The sequence below is a fragment of the Podarcis bocagei genome (genome assembly GCF_964188305.1).
Source record: "Podarcis bocagei genome assembly, chromosome: 9".
In the NCBI taxonomy this organism is placed as follows: Eukaryota; Metazoa; Chordata; class Lepidosauria; order Squamata; family Lacertidae; genus Podarcis; species Podarcis bocagei.
The window spans coordinates 5,657,040-5,683,179 of record NC_138134.1 but is presented as its reverse complement, the minus strand read 5'-3'; the positions used below and the strand labels follow the sequence as shown (position 1 = coordinate 5,683,179).

Below are 26,140 nucleotides of genomic sequence, written 5' to 3'. Positions count from 1 at the left end.
GTACGGTAGATAGAAAGACTTGGCAGAATCAGGTGGAACAGGGTGCCTTTTAATGACAACACTTAGCATTATAAACAATGATGGTGGCAATCCATAATTTCAGCAAAATGCCCTTCATCTGGGTAAGGAACTACGGCTGCTCTTTTGGAGCCGGTTTATCTTCTCATTTATCCAGTCCACATATTTGGTCACTCTTGTATAAACACCAGGCTTCCTAGCTTTGCCACATCCATCACCCCAGCTGATAATGCCATACAGGTAAGATACGCCATCCTTTTCACAGGCCAGGGGGCCGCCAGAATCTCCCTGTTTCAAAGATAAATTTAAGGACAAAAGTATTTCACTATGGTTTCCATTATTTGGAAAGACTGGCTCATTTTATTTATCATAGGTTTTACAAATGACAATCTCTGTGTCTTACGAAATAATTTTGCTTGTAAGCTCAATAACATTGCAAAAGGAGACTAGCTATACGGCTGCAAATAAAACATTTTAAGTGTGTTTTAAGCGCAATATACAATGTGACACTAGATGGCAATGGCGAGCCTTATGGAAAATTCAATGTATTTTTAAACATGCTCTTTTTTAAAAAAAAAAGCAGTTTCAAAGCGGTTGTCAGGGAACTGCCATCGGAGCTAGAGGCGGAGGGAAGGCTCCAGAGGGATGGCGGAGAGGGTCTCAGTAGGGAGAGAGGCAGCCCCGTCCGCTGGGGAAGGAAATCAGCGTAACACCAGTAGAGAAGGGGGGCAGATGGGGAAATCGGAGAGGAGGCTCCAAGACTCCTCGCCGGAGACCAGCGGAGAGAGTACGAGTCCTCCGCTGCCCACACCCTCCCTGCGCAGAAGACTTCCGCGCAGGGAGTCTAGGCGGAGACTAGGCGTCAAGGAACTTTTGTGCTGCAGGACAATAAATTGTTCAGCTCTAACTAAAAACTCCAGGAGGCAATGAAGTGGAATGAGAGGCAAGACCCCAGGCGTCAAAGAACGCCTCCCTTCAGCTCTTCAGCTCCAAACCTGAGGTGCGTCCCTACATGTAGAACTGACATATTTCACTTCAGTTCCTTCTTCACAAAAGAATATCCTCTGGGAATTGGGGACGTTTTTACGATTTGCACCCATTGATGACCCTGCCCATGCATTTAAAAAAAGTAAATGATGGAGTTGATAGGACTCAGAATAGCACTTAAAATGTGGAATTCTCCAATCTCCAGAGGAGTCAAGTCTATATCTATATATCACACACTCTCTCTGTTATGTAGTGTAGATTCACCCTGGGCCAACAGGGGGATACTGTATATAGTTTTCACTCAGGTCTGTAGGTAGTTTTCACTCAGGTCCGCGGCAGTTAGTTTAGGCGGGAACTCTGAGCTGTTGTGGTTACAATGTTGACAGCCGGCTGCCTATAAATACAGGCCGGCTGAGCTGTTCGCAGTCAGTTCTATTCCAGCTTGTCTTAATAAAGAGCTACTTGAAGAAATCGCTGTGCCGGCTGCTATGTCAACCCACTACTTAATACTGGCGACGAGGATGGGATTGGATGGACATCAGAGCACAGCCAGATGCGGCCAGCCTCTGAACTGAGCGAAATCACTGAGCGAAATCACTGGGCAGAACCAATTCAGAGCTGACTGTTCTGGCTAGAGCACTGTGTTCCATCCATCGCCCTTCACGCCGGCATCGGATTCATGGCTTCATTTGTGCCTCTACCGCCGTTTGCGCCAGCCTCTGAGTCATGGGACTCCTACCTCGCTCGGTTCGACTGCTACCTCCAAGCCAACGAGCTGACAGCAGTATCAGTGGATCGGAAGCGGGGCCTATTTCTCAGCCTCTGTGGGCCTGAGGTGTTTGAGACGGCCCGAGCTTTGGTTGCGCCTGAAGCAGTCCAGGCAACACCATGGGACACGATCCAAGAGAAGCTCCGCAACCACTATGCACCAAAGCCGTCCAAGATTGCTGCCCGCCATGCGTTCCACCACCGGAACCAGGCAGAGGGGGAGTCAATCAACAACTACGCCACCGCCCTGCGACAGGCTGCAATGCACTGTGAGTTCCGAGACTTAGACGATGCCCTGATGGATCGAATCGTCTGCGGGGTCCGGGACATCCATCTGCAACGGCGTCTCCTAGCCAAGCCAGACCTCACGCTACAGAAAGCCATTGAGGAGGCTGTGGCCTCAGAAGCTGCTGAACGCTCCGCCCAGGAGATCCGCAAGTCCTGCAGCCCGCGTCTTGCTAGGGGGCCAGTTCCGGTGCATCATGAGGAGGCCAGCAGTGATGAGGCATCCTCCAGTGAAGACGATGACGTGCACCAGACAAAGCGGGAGCGCAGGAAGCTCCAACAGAAGTCCAAGGGCCAACCGGAATGTGCTGGCTGCGGAGGCGACCATTCCCGTGCCAAGTGTCGATTCAGAGACGCCATCTGTAGGAGGTGTTCCAGAAGGGGCCACATCGCTAAGGTCTGCCGATCGGCTCCGTCTGACACCCCCCCTTCATCGACTCGCAAGTTCAAGTCTTCACTCCAGTCTGCCAAGGAAAGTTGTTTCGCTCTCACCAACTGCCGCTGCCCGTCTGGAACCACGATTGGCCAAACCGACTCGTCTACGCGACGCAAGCTGAACGTCACGGTGCTCATTGAAGGAGCTCCATGTGACATGGAGATCGACACCGGGTCTGCCCTGTCCGTCGTGTCATGGAGCACCATCAAAAGACTGGTACCCAGAGTATCCAAAAGGCAACTCGACTCTCACCGCGTACACCTGAGAGACTATCAGGGAAACGACATTCCCGTGGTAGGCATTGGCCGGTTCCGGATCGCCTTCAAGGATTTTTCGGGCCTGCTCCGGTTGGTGGTGGTCGAAGGTCAGCGGCCAAGCCTCCTAGGGCTAGACTGGTTTGATGCCCTCAGCCTGGAAGTCACCGGCATCAACTGCATCTCTAACGCAGAGACTGAGGGTCTGGTCAAAGACTTTGCCGAGGTTTTTGACGGCACCTTGGGACAATATACTGGTACGCCCATCTCCTTTAGCCTTGATCCACAAGTCGCCCCCATCAAGCTTAAGCCACGCCGGGTTCCCTTTGCTCTCAAGGCTAAGGTGGACGAACAACTGGACAAACTGATCGCCCAAGGAGTTTTGGAGCCCGTTGACCACGCAAAGTGGGAAACCCCCATCGTCACGCCTGTCAAGCCAGATGGGTCGGTGAGAATCTGCGCTGACTACAAGTGCACAATCAACAAGGCACTTCAGCAGCACGCTTATCCGGTTCCTGTTGTCCAACACCTGCTGCATTCCCTGGGTGAGGGTAAGGTCTTTGCTAAGCTGGACCTTGCCCAAGCCTATCAACAACTGCCAGTCGATGATGCCACTGCTGAAGCCCAGACGATCGTCACCCACCGGGGGGCATTCCGTTGCCGCCGGTTGCAGTTCGGGGTGAGTGTGGCTCCTGGCATCTTCCAAAGCCTTATGGAGCGTCTCCTGCAAGGGCTTCTGGGCGTGGTACCATATTTTGATGACGTCTTGGTGTCTGCAGAATCACACCAGCAGCTGTTCGAGCGCCTCCGTGCCGTGCTGACCAGGTTCCAGGAGGCCGGGCTCAAGGTAAAGAGGGAGAAGTGCCTGATTGCCGTTCCACAGGTAGAGTTCCTGGGCTATCTTATCGATGCCTCCGGCCTTCATCCAACCACATCCAAGATCCGCGCTATCCAGCAGGCCCCCACCCCAAAGGACAAAACGGAGTTGCAGGCATTCCTGGGGCTGCTGAACTTTTATAACATGTTCCTGCCCCACAAAGCCACTGTGGCTGAGCCTCTTCACCGACTCCTTAGCACTAAGACGCCTTGGGCCTGGGGTCATCGAGAGACGGCGGCCTTCAACGCGGTCAAGGCTCTCCTTTCTTCAGACAGTGTGCTGGTACAGTACAGTGAATCCAGGCCGCTGGTCCTTGCCTGCGACGCCTCACCTTTTGGCATCGGTGCTGTCCTTAGTCACCGTTTCCCAGATGGAAGAGAAGCACCGCTCGCCTACTTTTCCAGGACACTATCTCCGACGGAACGGAATTACAGCCAGCTCGACAAGGAGGCATTGGCACTTGTGGCTGGAGTGAAGAGGTTCCATGAATACCTCTATGGCAGGACTTTTGACCTCATCACTGACCACAAGCCACTCCTGGGCCTCCTCGCCGGTGATCGTCCAACTCCACCGGTCCTCTCACCACGCATGCTGCGATGGACTGTTTTCCTGGCTGCCTACCACTACCGGCTCATCCATCGCCCGGGAAAATCGATGGGCCATGCCGACGCCCTCAGCCGTTGCCCTCTTCCAGCATTTGTGGAAGACCCGGCTCCAGCTTCATCGCTCCTTCTGATTGAGGATCTTCCGGCAGCGCCTGTATCAGCTGCCACTGTGGCCTCCGCGTCTGCCCAGGATCGCACCATCAGCCGGGTGCTCAACTGGGTGTGGAGGGGGTGGCCACAAGGGCCTTTTGCATCGGAGTTCCAGCCCTTCGCAACCAGACAACATGAACTCTCAGCTCATCGCGGCTGTCTGCTGTGGGGAGACCGCGTCGTGATTCCCCAGGGACTCCGTCAGCGCGTCCTGGAGGCTCTGCACGTTGGCCACCTGGGAATTGTCAAAATGAAGGCGTTGGCTCGGTGTTACGTCTGGTGGCCTAATATGGACGATGCCATCACTGCCTGGGTATCCGCCTGTCAAGCGTGCCAAGAGTCGAGGCCTGCACCACCGGCAGCTAAGGGACACACCTGGGAGACGCCAAAGACACCCTGGTCGAGGGTGCACATCGATCTGGCTGGCCCCTTTCACGGCCGGACCTTTATGGTAGTGGTGGACGCCTATTCCAAATGGCTGGAGGTCGCCCTGATGCCCTCCACCATTACCGAAGCTGTCATCCGGGTGCTGCGAGGCCTGTTTGCAACGCATGGGTGTCCTGATGTCCTTGTCTCTGACAACGGACCGCAGTTCACGTCAGGCACGTTTGAGCGGTATCTTTTGGGACTGGGCATCCGCCATGCCCTAACGGCACCTTTTCATCCATCCAGCAACGGGCAAGCGGAAAGAATGGTGCGCTCGACAAAAGAGGCACTGGCACGCCTGGACCGGGGAGACTGGCATGAGCGGGTCGCCGAATACTTGTTCGTGCAGCACATCACTCCTCATGCGGCCACAGGGAGGAGTCCTGCTGAACTGCTTATGGGCCGCCGCCTCAGGTCACCGCTCGACCGGCTACACCCAGACTTTGCCGTGGCTGAACCCCCAGGCTGTGCCAACGCACCACGGTCATTTGTTCCAGGAAACCAGGTCTTTGCCCGGAACTATGTGGGGGACATTCCTTGGGTGCCAGCCACAGTAGTGGGAGTCACTGGACCTCGTTCGTACCAGGTGGCACTCGAAGACGGACGTTTGTGGCGGCGGCACATAGACCAGCTTAGGCGCAGGGTTGGCGACTTAGACACTACCGAGGCGCCCCCAACTGCGCTTGCGGCTCCAGAAGAGACACGTACAGATGGCGAGGCCCCACCTACACCTTCCTCGCAAACTGCCAGCGTGGAGCCGAACCAAGCCGTCTCAGAACAGACTCAGACCACTCCACTTGCGGAGGCTCCACCCACAGCAGCGGATCCAGGGGAGTTGGTTCCAACGCCACCTAGGGTCGCACCACAGTCTCAGCGAGAACTGTGTGGCCCTCCGGACTTGGCTACCAGTCCCTGTCGGTCTGGCAGAGTTTCCAAGCGCCCAACTCATTTAAAGGACTACGTTGTTGGACAGGTATCACTGTTGGTCTAAGTATGGGAAATGTAACAGATATGCTTTTGTGCCTAATTGAACCATTACGCGTAGTGCTGTATATAAGGAAACCATTACGATTGTAACTAACGCCTTATCTCGGTGGGGAGGGGTGTTATGTAGTGTAGTTCACCCTGGGCCAACAGGGGGATACTGTATATAGTTTTCACTCAGGTCTGTAGGTAGTTTTCACTCAGGTCCGCGGCAGTTAGTTTAGGCGGGAACTCTGAGCTGTTGTGGTTACAATGTTGACAGCCGGCTGCCTATAAATACAGGCCGGCTGAGCTGTTCGCAGTCAGTTCTATTCCAGCTTGTCTTAATAAAGAGCTACTTGAAGAAATCGCTGTGCCGGCTGCTATGTCAACCCACTACTTAATACTCTCTATCATTCTGGATTAGTGCAAGAGCATGTACCTGGTTAGGAGTGGTGAGTTCAGATTTTTGAAATGGAGATCTCAATCTCATCTCCACAGTCTACATTTCAAAAGGGATTTATCTCCCATGAAGCAGAGGTGGCCGCTCCACTAGGCCGCTCCACCACCCCTTTAAGAAGAGAACTTACACCAAACCCAGTATTTTTTTGCATTCCCTAAGGAAGGGGGAGGAAAGATGTCCTACACAGCCCCCCCAAAAAAACCCCCCAAAAAACAAAGTGTGAGCAAAACAGAAATGCCAAGAGGGATTCCTTGGACTCTCACATTCACATTCACTCTCTTGTACAAATTTAATCCAGGCAGAAACTCAATAATATTACCTGGCAGGCGTCCGATTTACCATCAAGGTAACCAGCACAGAACATATTTTCACTAATGTCAGCTCCATAAACATCATAGTTCTGACATTTGTAATCAGGGATGATCGGAACTGATGTTTCTTGCAATACTTTAGAATAGCTGGATGAATCTGTAGAAATAAATTGTATAGAAAACAATTAATTCTAACTAGAGCAGAGTAGATTAACTTGAAGTGTTTAAAGTGCTTTGCCAAGCACTCTCCCAAGGGCTGGATTCAACAGTAGTACTACTCAGAGGAGACCAATCGAAATGAATGAATATGACACTTCCTGACAGTGCCACTGTATTCTGCTCTGGTCAGACCACACCTGGAGTACTGTGTCCAGTTCTGGGCACCACAATTCAAGAAGGACACTGACAAACTGGAACGTGTCCAGAGGAGGGCAACCAAAATGGTCCAAGGCCTGGAAACGATGCCTTATGAGGAATGGCTAAGGGAGCTGGGCATGTTTAGCCTGGAGAAGAGGAGGTTAAGGGGCGATATGATAGCCATGTTCAAATATATAAAAGGATGTCACATAGAGGAGGGAGAAAGGTTGTTTTCTGCTGCTCCAGAGAAGCGGACACGGAGCAATGGATCCAAACTACAAGAAAGAAGATTCCACCTAAACATTAGGAAGAACTTCCTGACAGTAAGAGCTGTTCGACAGTGGAATTTGCTTCCAAGGAGTGTGGTGGAGTCTCCTACTTTGGAGGTCTTTAAGCAGAGGCTTGACAACCATATGTCAGGAGTGCTCTGATGGTGTTTCCTGCTTGGCAGGGGGTTGGACTCGATGGCCCTTGTGGTCTCTTCCAACTCTATGATTCTATGACAACAGATCCATTTAAAAGGGTTTACTCTGAGTAAAATTTAGTTGGCTACAACCCGGAATAGTTTACATATTTATGTTATGGTTTATATGCTACGTTTTGGCTCAGATGCCCCCAATGTGGTGAACGGAATATTTATGCAAAAATAACAATAATAAAAGTGCAATCAGTGCAGTAAATTAAAATAATATAAAATAGCAAAATAAAATGCAGTCACACTAGTTATATATTTGCGAGCTGGATTCATGCTCAGACACATTTTCCCCAGGGTGGTGTAGTGGTTAGAGTGTCAGACTAAGACCAGGGAGACCAGGGTTCAAATTCCTACTCAGTCGTGAAACTCACTGGGTGACCTTGGGCCAGTCCAGCGTCTCTCAGCCTCGTCTACCTGCCAGGGTCATTGTGGGAGGGGGAGAACAATTTAACCACCTTCAGCTCCTTGGAGAAAAAGGCGGGATATCAGTGCAAACCAACCAACCAACCAAGGAGACAAATAAATACTATTCTCACTTGGAAGCCAGGTTAACTGGCATCCCCGCTGCCCATCCTAGTCCAGATGCTTCAGTTTTGCACCTAGGAGCAAGCCCACCAACAAGCAGTCACCCGGGGAGTGCCCTCACCCTCATCACACCCCAAAGGAGAAATCCTTCGGGGGGGGGGGGCTCTCCCTATCATTGCCCTCCCACCAGGGCTGGCCTGCTCAGTCACTCACTGCCCAAAAAACCTGCCAAATAGGCTTCCCCTGGAAACAGCTGTGGCCAAGTTCTAACTCTTGCTCTTCACAGGTGGGGCCGGCGGGCCAAGCCTTATGCAAGACGGGGCTTCAGCAGTGTGCTTTAAGCATGTAACTTGACAAATATTCTATTTATTTCTGAGCATTTCACTGAGCCAACTCAGAGAATCGGAAAGGAACATTGAACTCGCAGCCCTACTACTGTAGAATACCCTTCCTAGCCTACTTACAGTGGTACCTTGGGTTAAGAACTTAATTCGTTCCGGAGGTCCGTTCTTAACCTGAAACTATTCTTAACCTGAGACACCACTTTAGCTAATGGGGCCTCCCGCTGCCACTGTGCCGCCACCAAGCGATTTCTGTTCTCATCCTGAAGCAAAGTTCTTAACCCGAGGTACTATTTCTGGATTAGCGGAGTCTGTAACCTGAAGTGTCTGTAACCCGAAGCATCTGTAACCCGAGGTACCACTGTACTGTACTCCTGAAGTGACAGTCAGAAGGGTGGCATATAAATTATTATTATTATTATTATTATTATTATTATTATTATTATTATTATTATTCCTGTATAATCCCATTCACAGTCATGGTTGACTGGCATTGCCTTTTGATCACATAACCATTTCTTTCTGGCCCCTAATTTTCCTCTCCAGCACTTATTTCTTTCCTATAGTTATTCCGAGGGCTCCAATTCCCTTTTCTCTCCATATCCCCTGGATCATGTAGTAGGCAGAAAGGCAAAGGGCCGCTGTGCAGGACCAGGTGTAGGAAAGAAAAGTCCCTGCGCATTTCAGCCTCTGAGGATTTAGTGGCTATTACAAAAGAGAAACTACATTTTAAAACTGGATGCAATGTCTAGAAAGCAGGTGCCATACTTTATGCTGCACTGTGCTAGAATTCTGCGGCAAAAGTCAAAGGACATTTCAGCAAAACAGAGCTAAATCATGCTGTCAGTAAAATAATTAACAGGTGATAATGTGTTCTTGAATTGGCCAAAGAAGTGATTCAGTTGACAAATCATCTGCATGAAGACTAAAGTGATCATAGTTCTAAGTCTTGCCTACTTAGAACATCTGGTTATGTCTCTGGTCAGTATCAGTAGCACACATAAAAGCAACATTCTAACTTACTTTCATGTAAGTGTCCCCATCCTGCAATTTGGCATTTCTGATTATCTGGAAAGGGCATTCCCTTTTCCGGCAGGCAGATTGGTCGAACAAACTGGGACTTCACTGCACAGCGTTGTTTCACCTTCTTCAACTTAACCAAAACTGCAAGAGAAAATAACTTTTTTTAAAAAAAATCACAGAAAGTGACTGTGGACTGGTTCACTTGATTTTGAAATCATCAAGCAATGACCACACGTGGATGACCCAGCCCTGCGAGTGAAGAGCTGAGATTTCAGGTACTACCTTTTTTTGGCCTCTCACCTTTGTTCAAAAAAGCACTTTGCCACTAGGAATGGGTGGAATCATAAAGTTCTGGTTTTTATCAAAAGCTTTCTGCAGCAAGGAGAGCAGATCTATTTTGATCTTCCCAAACTTTAGAGTGGATTGCCCTATTGAGGACAACACCTGCAGTTCAGTCTGGCCAGGCACAGGGAGCCAGAGCTACACTTCCGGTGTCTGATGGGTGGCAGGGATGGCAATATCACTGCCCACTTGGCTGCATCTCAATCCACACACTTAAAACTAAACCAGAAAGAAGAAAAAGGCTCACCTATATCATTTTCAGTTGGGTTGTATACTGTGAAGTCAGGGTGCATGAAGTACTTCTCCACATCAAATTCTTGAGTAACAGCTGTTGTCATATTAAAAAAATGTTGTCCCAAAACAATTCGAATTGTTGATATCAGTGGACTGAAGAAAAGAGGAAAGAAAATGATGAAGAGAATGAGGGTATTAAGCTACATGATGCATTTTAAATATTTTATTCTTATTTATCTGTATATTTGAATGATTTTGTTATGACCTTAACAAATACACTTCCTTCCTTCCTATAGGCAAGGAACAGAATATTATTGTATTATAATATTTAAATTGGCTGACCCAGAAAATAACATTTTGATTGGGGTGTCAGGGTGCCAATGTAACGTTGTGAGTTGCAGTCGAGATGCTATAAGCCAACTGAAACTTAGGCAGTAGCCCAGCAGCAGCAGAAGGAATAGCAGATATGGGCATGACAGCCATGCTTGCCAAATGAAGAGTAACATTTGGTAACACAAGAAACTTGCTTCCAAAAAAACATTTTGTGATAAGGAAAATGAAGGGGGAAATTCAGAATAGCAACTGCTTAAGACAATGTTGTATCACCTCTCCACAAACAAACTGGGAGGAATGCTCAGTAAATGGGTTACCTGGAAGTGACCTTGGTTTGACATAACCTTTGCTTCCATCCTGTGGATTTAGTTTTGCCATTGGGCTGCTGAACTAGTGAGGATGTGCCACACTGATTCCTTCTGATTCATGTGGATGCAAATGAGATTGCCAGCCACAATCTTTAACTTATAGCAAGGGACCATAAGACTCTGGGCAGGAAGCTGAAGGGCCTTGGGGCAAAGGTGCCTTTTTCACCTCCGCTTCCTGTTGAAGGATGTGACCCAGGAAGAGAGAGGAAAATCCTAGAAGTAAACCACTGACTGTGCAGTTGGTGTTGTCAATAAGGATTTGGCTTCTTGGAGCATGGTCTCCGCTTCCTTGAGGAAGGACTTCTGGCAAGAGATGGGTTGCACCTCACCGTGGAAGCCAACAGTTGCAAGAAAGGTGCTTTGGCTATGTCTGAATCAACAGGAAGAACAAGCAAGTAGTACTTCCTCTGCATGGAGAAGACAGAGACATGCTATAGGATGACAAAGAGAATGTGGAACTGCTTGACACCTTCTTTGCCTCTGTCTTAACCCAAAAGAAAGCAGTGCTCAACAGAATACATGTTGCAAGGAGGGAGATGCAGCCCAGATAGGAAAAGAACACCTAACTACTTGAAATGTAGAACTCTCCAGGTGCACTACACTCAGGGGTACTAAACGAGCTTGCAGATGTAATCTAAGAATTTCTGTCTATAATCTTTAAGGAATATTGGAGAACAGATTAGGTTCCTGCCGAGTGGCAGCAGGCAAAGGTGAATAAATACCAACCAGTCAGCTTGACACTGATACCAGAAAAGGTCCTGGATAAATGGTCAGTCTGTGGGCACTTAGAAAAGGATGCTGTGATTACTAAGAAACAATCTCATTTCTTTTTTTGATAGAGTTACAGGATTGGTGGATCAGGGCAATGGTGTAGACATGGCATTTCTTGATTTCAAGTCCCCCATGATATTCTGGTGGAGAAGCTGGTGAAATGTGGGCCGGATGAGGTAATTGTTAGGTGGATTGTAGCTGGTTGACTGGCCAAACCCAAAGAGTGTTTACAAATGTTTCCTCAACATATTGGGAAAAAGTGACAAGTGGGGTGCTGCAGGGTTTTGTCCTGGGCCCATTGTTGTTCAGCGTCTTCGTAAAGACTTGGGTGAAGGACTTGAGGTGATGCTCATTCAGTTTGCTGATGATCCTCAGGGTCTCTTCCAACTCTACAATTCTATGACACCAAACTGGGAGAGATAGCTATTTCTGCAGAAGACACAATGGGGATTCAATATGACCTTGACAGATTGGAGAACGAGGCATGAAAAACCAGCTGCACAAATATAAGGTGGGGGACACCTGGCTTGCCAGTAGTACATGTGAAAAGTGTCTAGGGATCTTAGCAGGCTGCAAGCTTAACATGAGTCAACAATGTGATGCAGCAGCAAAAAAGCTAATTCCATACTAGGCTGCATCAACAGAAGTATAGAATCCACGGAAGTAATAGTCCAGCTCTATTCTGCCTTGGTCAAACCACACCTGGAGTCCTGTGTCCAGTTCTGGGCACCACAATTTAAGAAGGATATTGACAAGCAGGATTGTATGCAGAGTAGGGTGACCATGAAGATAAAGGGTCTGGAAACCAAGGCTTATGAGGAGTGGTTGAGTTGGGTACGTTTAGTCTGGGAAAGAGGAGACTAAGAGGAGATATCTGAGCCATCTTCAAATGTCTCAAGGGCTGTCACATGAAAGACGGAGCAAGCTTGTTTTCTTCTGCTCCAAATGGTAAGATCCAAGCCAATGGCTTCACGTTACAAGAAAGGAGATGCCGATTAAACATCAGAAAGAACTTTCTGATGGTAAGAGCTGTTCGACAGTGGAACAGACTTCGTCAGACGGTGGTGGACTCTCCTTTAAGCAGAGGTTGGATGACCATCTGCCATGAATGCTTTAGCAGAGGTTCCTGCATTGCAGGGGGTTGGACTAGATGAACTTTGGGCTCCCTTCCAACTTTACTATGATTCTAGATTTAAACCGTAGAATATGTAACGTCAGGTATGCAGCAGATAAAGACATGACTGGGTCAAAAGTGGGGTTGCATCCGTAAAGCCCTGTGCATAGTGCCCAACATTGCTCTTTGGAAGCCCCATTGTTCAGGAGATCATTGGAGCTGACAGAGAGCTGCGTGTGGCACTTTGAAGCATCAGAGCTTCAAAGCAATGCACACACATCTCTGCAAGTACCGACAATCAGCTGGTCCCCTGATGGTCAGCAGAGAGCTGTGAAAGGAGCTTTAAAGTCCTGACAATCAGCGGTTTGTTGGGACTCCAAAGTGATGCACACCATACTTGTCAAACTTGGCCGCAGAGGGTGGGGAAAATAAGGATCCAGCTGCCAGCCAGTTTAAGTTCCCCCCTCTCTGATAGATGGGAGTTGGGTTTCGCTATATTCTGGCATTGCTTCTTTAATATAACATCAGCTGCACCTTCTGGGAATTGCTTTTTATTTATGCTTGCTGTTCCAAACTGCTAAATACTGTTTCAAAATATAAAAAGTTCTGAGAGTCCCATTATATAAAACACAATTCCTTTACAGTCTTTGTGATACCTGCAGGCTAGTGCACAGGCTAAGAAGCACATGCTAAGAAGCACATGCTAAGAAGCACATGCTAAGAAGCACATGCTAAGAAGGTTCTGAGCATTAGGGATTCTTGCCTCAAACTTCATTCCATCTTCGCTCAGGGGTCTCACATGAAACATTTTGTTTGATTTAAAAGCGGTTTGAGGCACGTGCAGTGAATTTCAGATGAAATCAAAGCATAGGCTCTACCTATCAGCAAAACAATGTGCAGCTGTCACCACCCAACAAGAACGAAGAAGGCTTCCAGCACAGAAATTTCTCCCAATATATATGCTGGCCAGCCAGGGATGTGATCCTGGCAAGGAGGAAGACCCTCCTGTAATTCTGGGTCTTAAGAAGTTTCGCTTCTTATGTCTTCTCCCACATAAACTCTGGACCACGGCAAAGTCATCAAAAGTTTCCGGGGGTGGGGGTGGCGGTGGCGGCCGCCTTCTTCTGCTCCCTGAGTGAAGAACAGACATATTTAATCTTTTGCCCATTTTTACTACTGAATCTTTACTATTTACTTTAAATAGCTACAGAAATATGATTACAAGGCAAAGAGCTCTTTTCTGATTATGGCGTCTTCAGAGTGGCGTAGCAGAAGTGGAGCAGCTTAATTTAGGCTGCATCTTCTCATTCTGGGCGTTTCCTGCTTGCCATCCCACTAACATCAGAGTCCGAAACTCCATAGGAGGGGTAGAATCACCCTGCTTATGTCATTCCTAGTTCAGCCTTTGATGTTAGCATTGTGCTTCCCTTCCCTGTGGTGCTATGTTCCTTTGTTGCTGGACTTGGGTTGGATTGGGCCATTTTATTCATACTAGTGAGTAGGGTCTCAAACTCAAGCACTTATCAGCCAGATGCACCCCAGTCCTTCAGAGCCATATCATGCGCACACAACCTCATACAAATCCGTCTCTTCGTCTCTCAGTCCTTCCCCAGGAGCAGAACTTGGGCAGGCTGAAAGCCCCAAGTCAGCCTTGCATGAGAACTGACACAGTGGGCACAGAAGTCTTTAAGGATTCATCTTTACAGAACAGCAGCAGAACTTGGTCTGGAGAGGAAGGGGAGGCATATACTGGGCTGGGCTGGGGGAAACAGACAGGACTATCAATGGAGCTGTTGTACCAGCTGTTATCTGCTCCAGAACATTCTGACCTTAAACATAAGAAATGGCACGTGACCTGTATATGGAAGGGGAAAGAGACTTGTTCCTCCCTTACATTTACTAATTTCACTTCTTCCTTTGCATATGCTAACTTCAAAAAGCCCCATGGATGCAAAATGTTACTTACGACATAAAGTAACATTGCAGTATTCCCAAGATACTGAGTTTTCTTTGACTGTGTAGCACCATGGCTCCTTGTCTTCATCTGGGTTTCTAACGCAGTGGGGAAGGAAAAACATTTGCCCCTTAATGTTTGGTGAACATTGCTTTTGTCACTAACCCCACCATTTTTCCCTCTTATGCAAGTTTGGGCTTTCTTCATATACCTTCAGTTCTAAACCCAATTTTCTCTCTGGTTTCTGTCTGCATCATTCCAGTGGCTTTGCTAACACACAATACCGCACATCTATCAAAGTAGGGAAGAATATGTGTGCATGTGCGTATATGTGTGCAATCAGAGGGTCACTGGGGTGAGAACCAGGGTGTAACCCACAAATGTCTCTATTTTTACCTGTATTTTTCTATCTACCAGCTAATATTCTTACCGGCAGTATGAATGTGGTCCCAGTCCCAGTTGCACGGGGTTTTCAACTATGTCAGCATGAAGCTCTTGGGAAAGGAGATCTGAATTCCATGGCAGACAATTATCTCCAGAAATTGTCTTTTTCTCAATGCCCCTGTAGTCTGTCCCATTACCAGAATAGCAAAGTTGGCTAGGACCTGGATAAACATACAGAAGTCTTAAGTAAACATCTGCTAGCATAACATTATCCACTTATTTCTGTGAGGGAGAGGGTGGCGCTGTGGTCTAAACCACTGAGCCTCTTGGGCTTGCCAATCAGGAGGTCGGCAGTTTGAATCCACACAATGGGGTGAGCTCCCATTGCTCTGTCCCAGCTTCTGCCAACCTAGCAGTTTGAAAGCACACCAGTGCAAGTAGATAAATAGGTACCGCTGTGGCGAGAAGGTAAACCGTGTTTCTGTGTGCTCTGGTTTCTGTCACGGTGTTCCGTTGCGCCAGAAGCAGTTTAGTCATGCTAGTCACATGACCCTTTCCACAGCCACATGTCTGTGGAAAAATGCCGGCTCCCTCGGCCTGAAAAGCAAGATGAGTGCCACACCCCATAGTCGCCATTGACTATGTCCAGGGGTCCTTTACCTATTTACAGTGCTTTTTTTCTGGGAGGACGCAGGGGTACGCATACCCCTAAACATTTTGTGAATCTAAGTTTGAACTCATTGAGGGGCAGTATTTCAATATGAGTAGGAAAATGAGAGTACCCCTAAACATTTTTTAAGAAAAAAAGCACTGCCTATTTACCTTTTACCTATCCACTTATTATTTACACACACACGTGTTTGTGTACTACTTTTATATCCTGCCATTCTTCCAAGGAGCTCCAGGTGGCGTGCAGTGAGCTCGCTCTCTGCATTTTGTCATGACAACAGTCCTGTGAGGTAAGTCAGGCTGGGAGATAGTGACTGGCTCAAGGTCGGCAGTGAGCTTTGTGGCTATTTTAACCTTGGTCTCCCACTTCCTAGCCCAACACTCCAGCCACTGGTTCTCTCTTGGTCCATATGGGCAGTTGATCTACACATTATTCTGTTAGTGATAACAGTGGCATAGCGCGGTACCCAAGGAAAGGCAATTATTGCGCCCTCTAACCCATGGTTCCTGTCAGGGCTGGATGGAGGCAGTGGTGGTGGTGGGGAAGTATCTTCCCAGCAAGGAAAGAAGAAGAAGAAGAAGAAGAAGAAGAAGAAGAAGAAGAAGAAGAAGAAGAAGAAGAAGAAGAAGAAGAAGAAGAAGAAGAAGAATAGTAGTAGTTTGGATTTAATATCCCACCTTTCACTCCCTTTAAGGAGTCTCAAAGTGGCTAACATTCTCTTTTCCCTTCCTCCCCCACAACAAACACTCTGTGAGGTGAGTGGGGCTGAGAGACTTCAGAGAAGTGTGACTGGCCCAAGGTCACCCAGCAGCTGCATGTGGAGAAGCAGAGACGCGAACCCGGTTCCCCAGATTAGGAGTCTATCGCTCTTAACCACTACACCACACTGGCAAGGAGGAGGAGGGGAGGAGACAGTGGCTGCAGCCATTATTGTTGTTGTTGTTGTTGTTGTTGTTGTTGTTGTTGTTGTTGTTGTTGTTGTTATATTTTAACATTTTTACATCACTTGATTGGCTTTTTTAAAAAACCAAACCCTCAGAGTGGTTTGTTTTTCTTTTGGAATTCCCCCCCCCAACTTTGTGCCCAGGGCAACAGCCCCTCTGACCTCCCATGCTACACCACTGAGTGATAAGGCAAGCTTGTGTTGGAAATGACCCAAGCTGCTTCCAGAAAAACTGGGAAACATTTCGGAATATTGAGGTGATCCAAATTTGTCCTACCCCCCCCCCATCTCAACGTGACCCTAGTTCCACCCACTCCCTCTTCACCACACCCTGATTTCTTCAGCCATCTTCTCCTTTCAACTCTATTTTCTGGGCCACCACTGTTGATGGTGGACCTGGCTGTAGGCCACTGGGAGAGAACATCATTGCCTTCACATTGCAGCAGCCCTTGGTGAAGCTACATTTCCCAGGGCAGGGCCACTTGTGCACAGTGCACAGCTTGGATAGAACGGATCCTGTTCTCACTATAAGCACACCTGACTGCCCAAGGAAAGGTGATGCCGATGTTATCAGCCCCAGCTGAAACCTATGACCCACTCTCTTCTTTTGCAATATGTCTGAAGAACTATGAATGGCAAGCATGGTGTAGTTCTGTTGCTTTGTTGAGTATTTAGCAAACTCTGAGTTTTATTTCACCATGTTTGCCTAAAAATGTATCTCTGTTCTTGCAGCTGTTCTTAGTCTTACTACTTTTCTCCCTTTTAAAGCATTAAATTCTGCTGGATTTTGCCACCTAGTGGTAAACAATAAGAGCTGCAGTTTCTTATCTGTAAAGTTTCACATCATCTGCACAATATTTTTTTTTTTTAATGATCTTTTGTCTTTTGTGGATGAACAGTGAATATGACAATGAAACTACAAGGACTTCAGGGCAGCTTGGGTCATGGTGGTAGTGGGTTTTCCTCTGTTTTTTTGGCCCTCTTTACAGCAGGGGTTTAGATGATAGCCAAAGGGAGAGCAACTGTGTCAGCTAAGGTGCTGAAAAAGCAAGTTAAATGTGATGGCCCAACACAGTGAATGAAGAGTAAAATGGTCATTGTAAGAAGCAAATATCTGGTTATCTAGCTAGACTACTTGCCCAGCCTAATCAGTTGCTATTTTGTCCACCATACTATAGAAAAAGCATGAAGTTGCTAGCTTGGTGGCAAAGAGGGGTTATTTGAATCCAACCTAATCCAGTTTCTAGACCATCTGACAAGGTTGGACATATGGGATAGTTCTGGAAGTCAACCCTATGAGGAGTGGGGAAGGCATGGCTGCTACCCACGCCACCCCACCCCCTGTCCCCACCCCACCTCCTGCCATTCGCTAGAGTGTTTGTCTAGTAATCTAGCCAGCCTTTCCTTGTAGCCTATCTGTCCAAGTTAAGTCTGCCCCTAAAAGCTTAGCCATTTTGTTTTTTCTCTCCCAGCTTGAGACAAAACATCTGCTATCTCTCTCTCTTTCAACTCTCATTCTGTAAGTAGTTCCTTTCAAGATAAATCTTTTCCTGCATGAATAAAGCCTTTGAACTCCAAAAACATAAGTGATAATTTCAATCTCATTCACTTGAGCTGCAAGCTCTCCTAACACTAGAAAAGGTAGACCTTGCTGTAGGCATGCATGCATTGGGACAGACTACATAGGGCTGCCTTTGAACACAACTTGGGAACTTTAACTGGTACAGAATCCAGCTGCTCAAGGTGCTTGCCACGTTAGTCAAAGCATATGACATAAACTCTATACCAGTTGCACAGGTTGTCAGGATGCTCCTGGGCCCAATTCAAAGTCCTGGTTTTGGCTTCTAAAGCCCTAAATGGTTTAGAGTCAGGTTAGTTAAAGGGCTGATTACTTCTATATGGACTTGACTATGCCTTAAGATTGGCATCAGTGGCCCTGCTTGGTAGGTTTTAAATACTATATTGTAAGCCATGTTGAGAAGTCAGAGCAGATAAAGGCTCCTGCAAAGCAGCCTAAAAATAAACATGAGTAAATAAAATGTCCATATTGACAGACAAGCTGTGCTACAAGAAAGGGCAGCAAGAGTCCAGAGTTCCAATAATTTTAAATCTAGTCCATTCAGCTCTGGGAATCAAGCATCAAGGAGCAGGGAGCTGTTTATCAAATTCCAAAACAAAATTTATGAATACTTCATAGAAGGGTCCTGGATATAGCATAAGCCTCGGTGAATGAGGCCTAAATTCTGTGGAAGGAAATAAGTCAAAGAGCCAAACTGAATGAAAGTTGAATACAGCTCACCAACATTGCAGTGTTTTCCTGCCCAGGGTGTTTTGCAGTCACAGACTGTTTCGTTAGTGAAGACGATCTTCTTGCAAGTACTGCCATGGGGACATGGATTGACGGTGCAGCCTGCAAGGTGAAGCAGAGGACTTATCCACACGGACCTTTTGCCCTGCTCTGTCCAGGCAGAAGCCTGCACTTTAACGCTCCGTGTCCAAACATTTCCTACCCCCACCCCAGTTTCCCCCCACAAAAACTCGCTCTTTAAAGCTGAATCGGAGCAAATATCAATTCAGGTTTTCCACACATTGATGTTTGCTCCAGTTGAAGGTTTGTCCACACTTACCATTCCTCTGCTCTTTCTGAGCGTGGATGCAATTTAAAGTTCTGTGTCTGAGCATCCCCTCGCTTTTCACTCTTTAAAGTTCAGTTGGGGCAAATGTCAATCCATGGAAAACCTGAATTGACATTTAACCTTTAAAGAGCGGGTTTTAAAGCTCCAGAGTAAGAAAAAGGATGCTAGGACACTGTTAAGGAAAAATCTGGGTGTGAGGCTGCTCAGTCACCCAGCTGGTCGGGCAGAGCCCGCGGGTCCCTGCGGAATAAAGGAAGGAGTCCAGCCAACTGGAGGAAATAGCTGTAGACCAAAGTTTATTGCGCAATAGGTTCAAAGAGCAAATTTTGAACCCCGAGGATGGGGTGACAAAGACTTTTAAAACTTTCCCACCACATCCCAGAATACAGTTCGAAGGGGAGGGGTTAACCTTGGCAAACATGTCCAGACAAGTCCTTGGTACAAGATTAGCATAAGCAGACATGGCAGGGCAAGACTCAGGTATAAGATGAGCATAGACAAATATGTCTTAAGTTCCCACCACCCAAAAGTACAATAGAAGTTCCTTTGCATGTCTGGAGCCTGAGGCGAGTCAGGTGATGAGATTTGGCTTCCTTTGGCTAACAATTTTCACCTCTGAGAACTTCCTGGAGTCCTTTTTCAAGGGGAAAATAGCTTTGGAATGGGGGGAACTGGGAAAGGATATGGTTTTATATTATTTTTAAAGTTAGGTGACTTCCCTGAGCTGTCAAGTTGGAAGGATATATTCAGGCATAATATTTGTAATATTTAACTTTAAAGATGTGCCCCCCCCCCGTAATTTCCGTAACAACACAGAGCATTAACGTGTGAACCTCTGCCTGGAAGGTAAGCCTTAACATGCACACAATACCCACAGAAACGGCCTAAAGTGTTTTTGTGATAAATGCTGAGGCGCACATTACTAGTAGGAAAATCCAAAGGTGAATTAAAACTGGACCAACCCCATGTTATCCCCAGAGTCTCATAGAATACATATAGAGATTGAGATATATACAGTGGTGCCTCGCAAGACGAAAAGAATCCGTTCTGTGATTCTCTTCGTCTAGCGGTTTTTTTGTCTTGCGAAGCAAGCCCATTGACGGATTAGCGGATTAGCGCTATTAGCGGCTTTTAGCGGCTTATCTGCTGATTGGATCAGCTGATAAGCGGCTTAGCGGCTTAGAAAAAAGGGGGAAAGGGAAAAAAACCAGCAGGAACTCGCAAGACATTGTCGTCTTGCGATGCAAGCCCATAGGAAATTCGTTTTGCTAAGCACCTCCAAAACGGAAAACTCTTTCGTCTAGCGAGTTTTCCGTCTTGCGAGGCATTCGTCTTGCGGGGCACCACTGTAATGTCAGTTGAATTCTAACTGGAATAGGATAATGTCCTTCCTGGAAAATACTTTAAAAATCCAAAAGACTCAGGTATAAGAGTCTGAGGGAGGAGGCAACTCAGTGGCTGCGCCATGATTGACCATGAACACACCAAAACAATACAGTGGTACCTCGGTTGAAGAGCAGCCCTGTTTATGAATTATTTGGTATACGACTTCAGCAAAACCGGAAGTAGTGTCCCGGTTTGCAAACTTTACCTTGGTCTACAAACAGAAGCTGAATGATGGAAGGGCACCGGCGACGGGAGGCCTCATTAGGGAAAGTGCGCCTTGGTTTAAGAATGGCTTTGATTTAAGAACGGACTTCCAGAACGGATTAAGTCCGTAAACCGAGGTACCACTCTCTCTCTCTCTCTCTCTCTCTCTGTGTGTGTGTGTGTGTGTACACAGGGTGACTTTAACAAAATATTTTTCCCCCTCTCCTACTCCGCTCACCCCATTTTATTTTATTTTATTGCAAATTAAATTTTTATTGATTTTCAGTATACATACATACATTCATAAATTACACATATATAGGTTACATATTTAACTTAGGTGCTATCATGCCTCTGAGTTCCCTCCATTTCTTTGGTAAGTATCAAATAAAGTTCTAATGTTGCGTACTTTATATATCATATTTTCAACTACACGCTGTAAGAGTTATTCCAACCCTACCAATGTCTTCAAAGATTTACAATTGTTTCTTATATGCATCAAATATTTACTCCAATTTTCTCGAAACTTCTGCTCACCCCATTTTAATTTAATATTTACGTTTATAAGCTTGCTTTTCCTCCCAAGGAGCTCAGTGTGATTCACGTAGGCCTTTCCCACCCCTCACCCTATTTTCCACACCACCAGCCAGAAAGCAGCAGTCCCCTCCATGTGGGCACACACAAAGCTCTGTACGCATATGCATACACATGCACACACTGCTTATAGGCAGCAGCAGCAACCCGCAACCCCTATTTCAGGCACACAATTCCGCTGCACTATTTAGTCTCCTCTCCCCCCCCCCAGGGGAGAATGAAGGCTAACCAACACCCGGGGCGGGGAAAACCGCTGGCTGCACACGCGTTGCGCTGCTGCGTATGATGCATGTGTGGTGTCACTACATACGATGCATGCATGGCGTTGCTACGTAGGGCGACGTACAATGCATGTGTGTGACACCGCACATGTGTTGTACATAGCAGTTTGCCGCCGGCGCCACCTGAACATCGTACGGACAGTGGCGGGATCCTCTGCTCACGGCTGCAGTGTTAGCGGACCGATCCTCCAAATGTGGCTGTAACGGCGACGGAGGGCTCCCACCGCCATCCGCAGGGCGCCGCCGGTGGCAAACTGCTATGTACAGCGCATGTGCGGCGTTGCTACGTACAGCGCATGTGTGAGACACCGTGCATGCGTTGTACATAGCGGTTTGCTGCTGGCGCCGCTCAAACACTGTACGGACTGTGGCGAGATCCTCTGCTTGCAGCTGCAGCTGCGAACGGAGGATCTTCCACATGCGGCTGCGGTCCCACGATGGCTACTCATGCCGCTGCGCCCAGGGGTGGTGGGGCGAGCACCACACGGGGTGCCTTCTTGTCACCCCTCCAGACATGGCACCCAGGGTGCACTGCCCCCCGCCTTCCCTGCAGCGCAGTGGCGTAGCGTGGGGGGTGCAGGGGGGGCCGGCCGCACCAGGCGCAACATCTGGGGGTTAGGGTTAGGGGGCGCAAATCCATGGGTTAGGGGGCGCAAATTACTTGCCTTGCCCCGGGTGCTGACAACCCACGCTACGCCACTGCTGCAGCACCATTGCTCCCCCAACACACGCACATTGCAGAGTGTCTGTTCTAAAGTGACTGAAACAGCCAGTTCACAGAGGCAATCAGCAGCACATGCTATTTCCTATTTTTTTTGAAAAGAGAGGAGAAAGTGCACAGCATTTCTGGTTGTCTATCCCTTCTTGCAGGCAAGGAAGCTGGTGCTGCAGTTCAGAAAGGCTTTAAAGCCTTTCCTCCTTCTTCCCCCTCTCCAAAGCACTAATGATTCTTCCCCACTTTGCCAAGAGGGAGAAAGGACCACTTCCCCCTGTAGCCTTTTTAAAGTGACTGTGGCTTGGTTGGGGAGCCGGGTGAGGAAATATAAACCCAGGAGAGGGCAAAGAAGCAAAGGGCCCCCCCAGGACCTCCTCCTGCCCATTGGGTGGATGCCACCTTCCCAAGGGGCAGCTCATCAAACATAGGGAGGCTGCCAATGGAGGCAACGCCATGGGACTCCCATGTATGGAGCAGGGCAGAGGCAGGGGGTGCAAAAAACGATTGTGCCTTGAGAAATTCATTTGTGAAGGCAGGACCATCAACTATTCAGAAGTGGTGCCCATGATCTGGTACAAAACCACTTAAATTGTTGAATAACCTTTAGAACTTTTGGTCAAATTCAACCTGTGAGCAGCACATTATCCAGAAAGTCCAGTCCAGTCCAGTTATTAAGGATTTGAAAACTGAAAAGGAGGTGAAGAAGATAAAATCATTTCAAGAAACTTAAGAGAATACTTGAAATTACTATCATGCAGCCACTTCACAGATTACATTTTAAGATGCATACCTTTTAATTGCTGTAAGTGATTTAAGGCTGAGAGTATGACTTCTTCACTACTCTTTGCATTATTTAATCCAATTCAACTTCTGTGTCTCAATCATTTTATTTTTTTATCATTTCACTGGACTACATATAAACGGATTAGCAAACATACTAAAATAAAGCATGCAGTATAGAAGCTGTATAGAAATACCTGTGTGCTGTGCATATTGGCAGTTAATTAGGTTGTTAACACATGTGCATTTCTGCACTATCCCTTGGTAGATTCTTGGCCAGCTTTCTCCAGTTGCAAAATATTCATGCAGAGTTTCATCAAAGCATTTTTCTGCAGTTTAAAAAAAATGCAAAAGAGCACATTAAGCCTTATTCTTTCTTTCTTTCTTTCTTTCTTTCTTTCTTTCTTTCTTTCTTTCTTTCTTTCTTTCTTCATGCTATAAAAGAAACATTGCTGGAGTGCATATGAAGATGTTCCTGGCTCCAGCCCATCTGGTCCATCACCATGACCAACCAGGTGCCTATGGGAAACCTGCAAACAGGACCTTCTCCCCTTCTGCGGTTCCCAGCAGGCCCATGTGGAGCTTGTCTGAGGCCCGAGGTAGGAGCAGGGGCGTAGCTAGCTGCTCTGGCACCCAGAGGGGCAGGGCAAGCTGCCCACAGGGGCACTGCGGCAATCCATGCATGTGGGCGCCGCACAGGGTCAGCATGGCGATCCGTCTGGGGGGCAGCGTGGTGATCTGCACAGGGGGGTGGCTCAGTGAGCTGCCCATGGAGTCTGCCTGGCAGATGCAAGCCCCACGCTGCCGTTTCGGGCAGCGCGGGGCCCCGAGCCATTGCGTTACTCCCATGAGAGGTGTGTGGCTTGAGCATGCTGGAGGCCAACCCCTGCGGTGTGCCATTCTGTCACCCCCCTCAAGCATAACATCCGGGGCAGACTGCACCCCCGCACCTCCCTTCCTACACCCCTGAGAAGGAGTCTTGTTAGAATAAAGTATAAACTCAAACAAAAAAGCAGCCGGTCCCTGGCGCTCCACCCCCGCCCTCTAGGTGCCCCCTCCCCTCTACATGGGACTGGTTCCCAGCAATGCGTGTTCAGAAGTATGCTGCCTCCAACCTCCAAGAGCATAAATGATGAACCCTAATATTTTTCCAGTGAGTAAATTACAGCAGGAAGTTCATTATATTGGAGGGACTGCAGTATATTGGGCATATGTCGCCCACCGCCATGAGGTTCCTAGTAGCAGAGAGACTACCCATTTCCATAGCTATGAATAATGTGGGCGAACCAGAGCTGGGAGCAGAACTGAGGAATGCAAGCACCTCAAGTGAATTGAAGACCTCCTCAGCCCAGCCAGAGGTGCTGCAGAGGAGAAGCAGTGAGGAGGTCACCTCCCAGCCCTGCGAGGTCTTGGGGTGCCACCTTGTGGCAAGGAAGGCAAGGTAAGCAGGATGGCTCTCGCTGAGAATCCAGCCTCAGGTGCAACCAGTTTGCCATATCAATTCAGCTGGATCATGGAAATAACCTTTGGAATCACATCTTGGAATCCATCTTGGAAGCCGTCCAGCGAGCAATTTTACATGCTGTGAAAGCAAGCTAGAAAGGAAGGAAGGAAGGAAGGAAGGAAGGAAGGAAGGAAGGAAGGAAGGAAGGAAGGAAGGAAGGAAGGAAGGAAGGAAGGAAGGCTTAGTTTGTTTGGGAGGCACATTAAAGCATCTTTGGTACCTCTGGAGTGATGAACTTCATGTCTGGATTCTCCTGGCTCAGGACCAGAACTCTTCCTTCCTTCCTACAAATAAAACAATGAAGAACAAGTTTGCTTTTATAGAGGATTTTCTCAATACAAAGTCCCTATTGGCAGAAGAGCAGCCAGGGATTGCCTTTTAAAAACAACTCAATCACCTGAGGCACCGAGGCAGCAACCTACGGCAGCTTTTAGTTTCTGCCTTTTTCTCACAGACATAAACCTTGCAATAGGCCTATTAACAATACATTTGGGAATGCCTTGCAGTTGGGAGCCCTGTTCAACATCTATATAAAGACGTGGATGAAGGATTTGAGGGGGATAATCCTATAATTTGCACATGACACCAAACAAGAAGGGATGGCAAATGCCAGAGAAGACAGAACGAGGATTCAAGATGACATTTACAGACTGGGGAACTGAGCCCAAACTAACAAAATGAATTTCAATAGGGGCAAATGTTATACACTTAGGCACAAACAAACAACTGCACAGATATAAGATGAGGGGCACCTTGCTTGCCAGTAGTACAAGTGATAAGGGTCTTCGTAGGCCACAATCTTAACATGAGTCGACAGGGGGATACCATGGCAAAAAATAGCTAATATTATTCTAGGTTGCATGAAGAATAACATCAAGGAAAGTAATAGTCCTGCTCTCTTGTGCCTTCGTCAGGCCCCACCTGGATTACTGTGTCCAGTTCTGGGCACCACAATTTAAGAAGGATAGTGGCAAACTGGAAGGTGTGCAAAGGATAATTTAGATGACATTCCTGCACTGCAGGAATGACCCTCAGATAGATGACCCTCAGGTACCTCCCAACTCTACAATTCTATGAAAGTCCTCCTTGAGTCTATGCTCTGGCCTCCAGTTTCAGGGCAGCCATGCTTAAGGTTCTTTGTTGCACTTTTTAAATGCAGTGTACACCAGTGCCAAAACACGTTTCGGTTTCGGGACATTTACAGCACATTTACTAAGGAGTATGTTCTTTAAATATTGGTGGGGCATACTTCTAAACAAGCAGGTTTGTGATAATGTTGTGGGAAGAAAATGAAGAGGCACACTTACGATTTGCTCAGGAGCACTGCTTAACGCCAAAGAGAGGGTAACAACCATGGAGCAAATGTAGACTTTCATATTTCACCTTTTTATTTCGCTTTTCTTTTCTTCTTTTGCAACTCCTTGTAATTTTCCTGGAGGAGTGGGCCTTCCAGTGTCTGAAAATCCAGAGTGGGAAGTCTAATCAACATTGGGGCTTATGGAAACCCCCTGCGTTAGAGAGTATGTTTGACTTTTTAAGCAATCACTCGTTCAGCAATGTTAATAAGTAATGTGTTTGTGTACAGAGGTAAATATTGGTTTCAGAAACATTTCGGGGAAAGCACACACAAAAAGTAGGCCCAAGGATGGACTAAATATGCTGC

At 47.4% G+C, this 26,140-nt stretch overlaps 1 protein-coding gene across 1 annotated transcript; it reads right to left on the bottom strand.

The window, feature by feature from the left end:
* Positions 1–28: 28 nt before the first annotated feature.
* HGFAC (HGF activator) lies at positions 29–25,996 on the bottom strand. Its single transcript, XM_081207800.1, has 11 exons — positions 25,785–25,996; positions 24,698–24,761; positions 23,171–23,302; positions 18,677–18,787; positions 14,811–14,985; positions 14,393–14,478; positions 13,305–13,557; positions 9,854–9,993; positions 9,265–9,405; positions 6,552–6,700; positions 29–306 (listed from the first exon to the last, which is right to left on the bottom strand). The coding sequence occupies exons 1-11, from the start codon at positions 25,851–25,853 to the stop codon at positions 115–117; spliced, it is 1,512 nt and encodes a 503-aa protein (XP_081063926.1). The 5' UTR covers positions 25,854–25,996; the 3' UTR covers positions 29–114.
* Between the last annotated feature and the right edge of the window lie 144 nt (positions 25,997–26,140).

Bases quoted from the DNA above. Each gene is read 5' to 3' on its own strand.
- HGFAC (XM_081207800.1), bottom strand. From the start codon at position 25,853: ATGAAAGTCTACATTTGCTCCATGGTTGTTACCCTCTCTTTGGCGTTA. The intron at 14,479-14,810 runs GTAAGAATATTA...CCACTGCGTTAG, and splicing joins GGACCACATTCATACTGCCG to AAACCCAGATGAAGACAAGG. The intron at 6,701-9,264 runs GTAAGTTAGAAT...TTATTTCTACAG, and splicing joins ATGGGGACACTTACATGAAA to ATTCATCCAGCTATTCTAAA.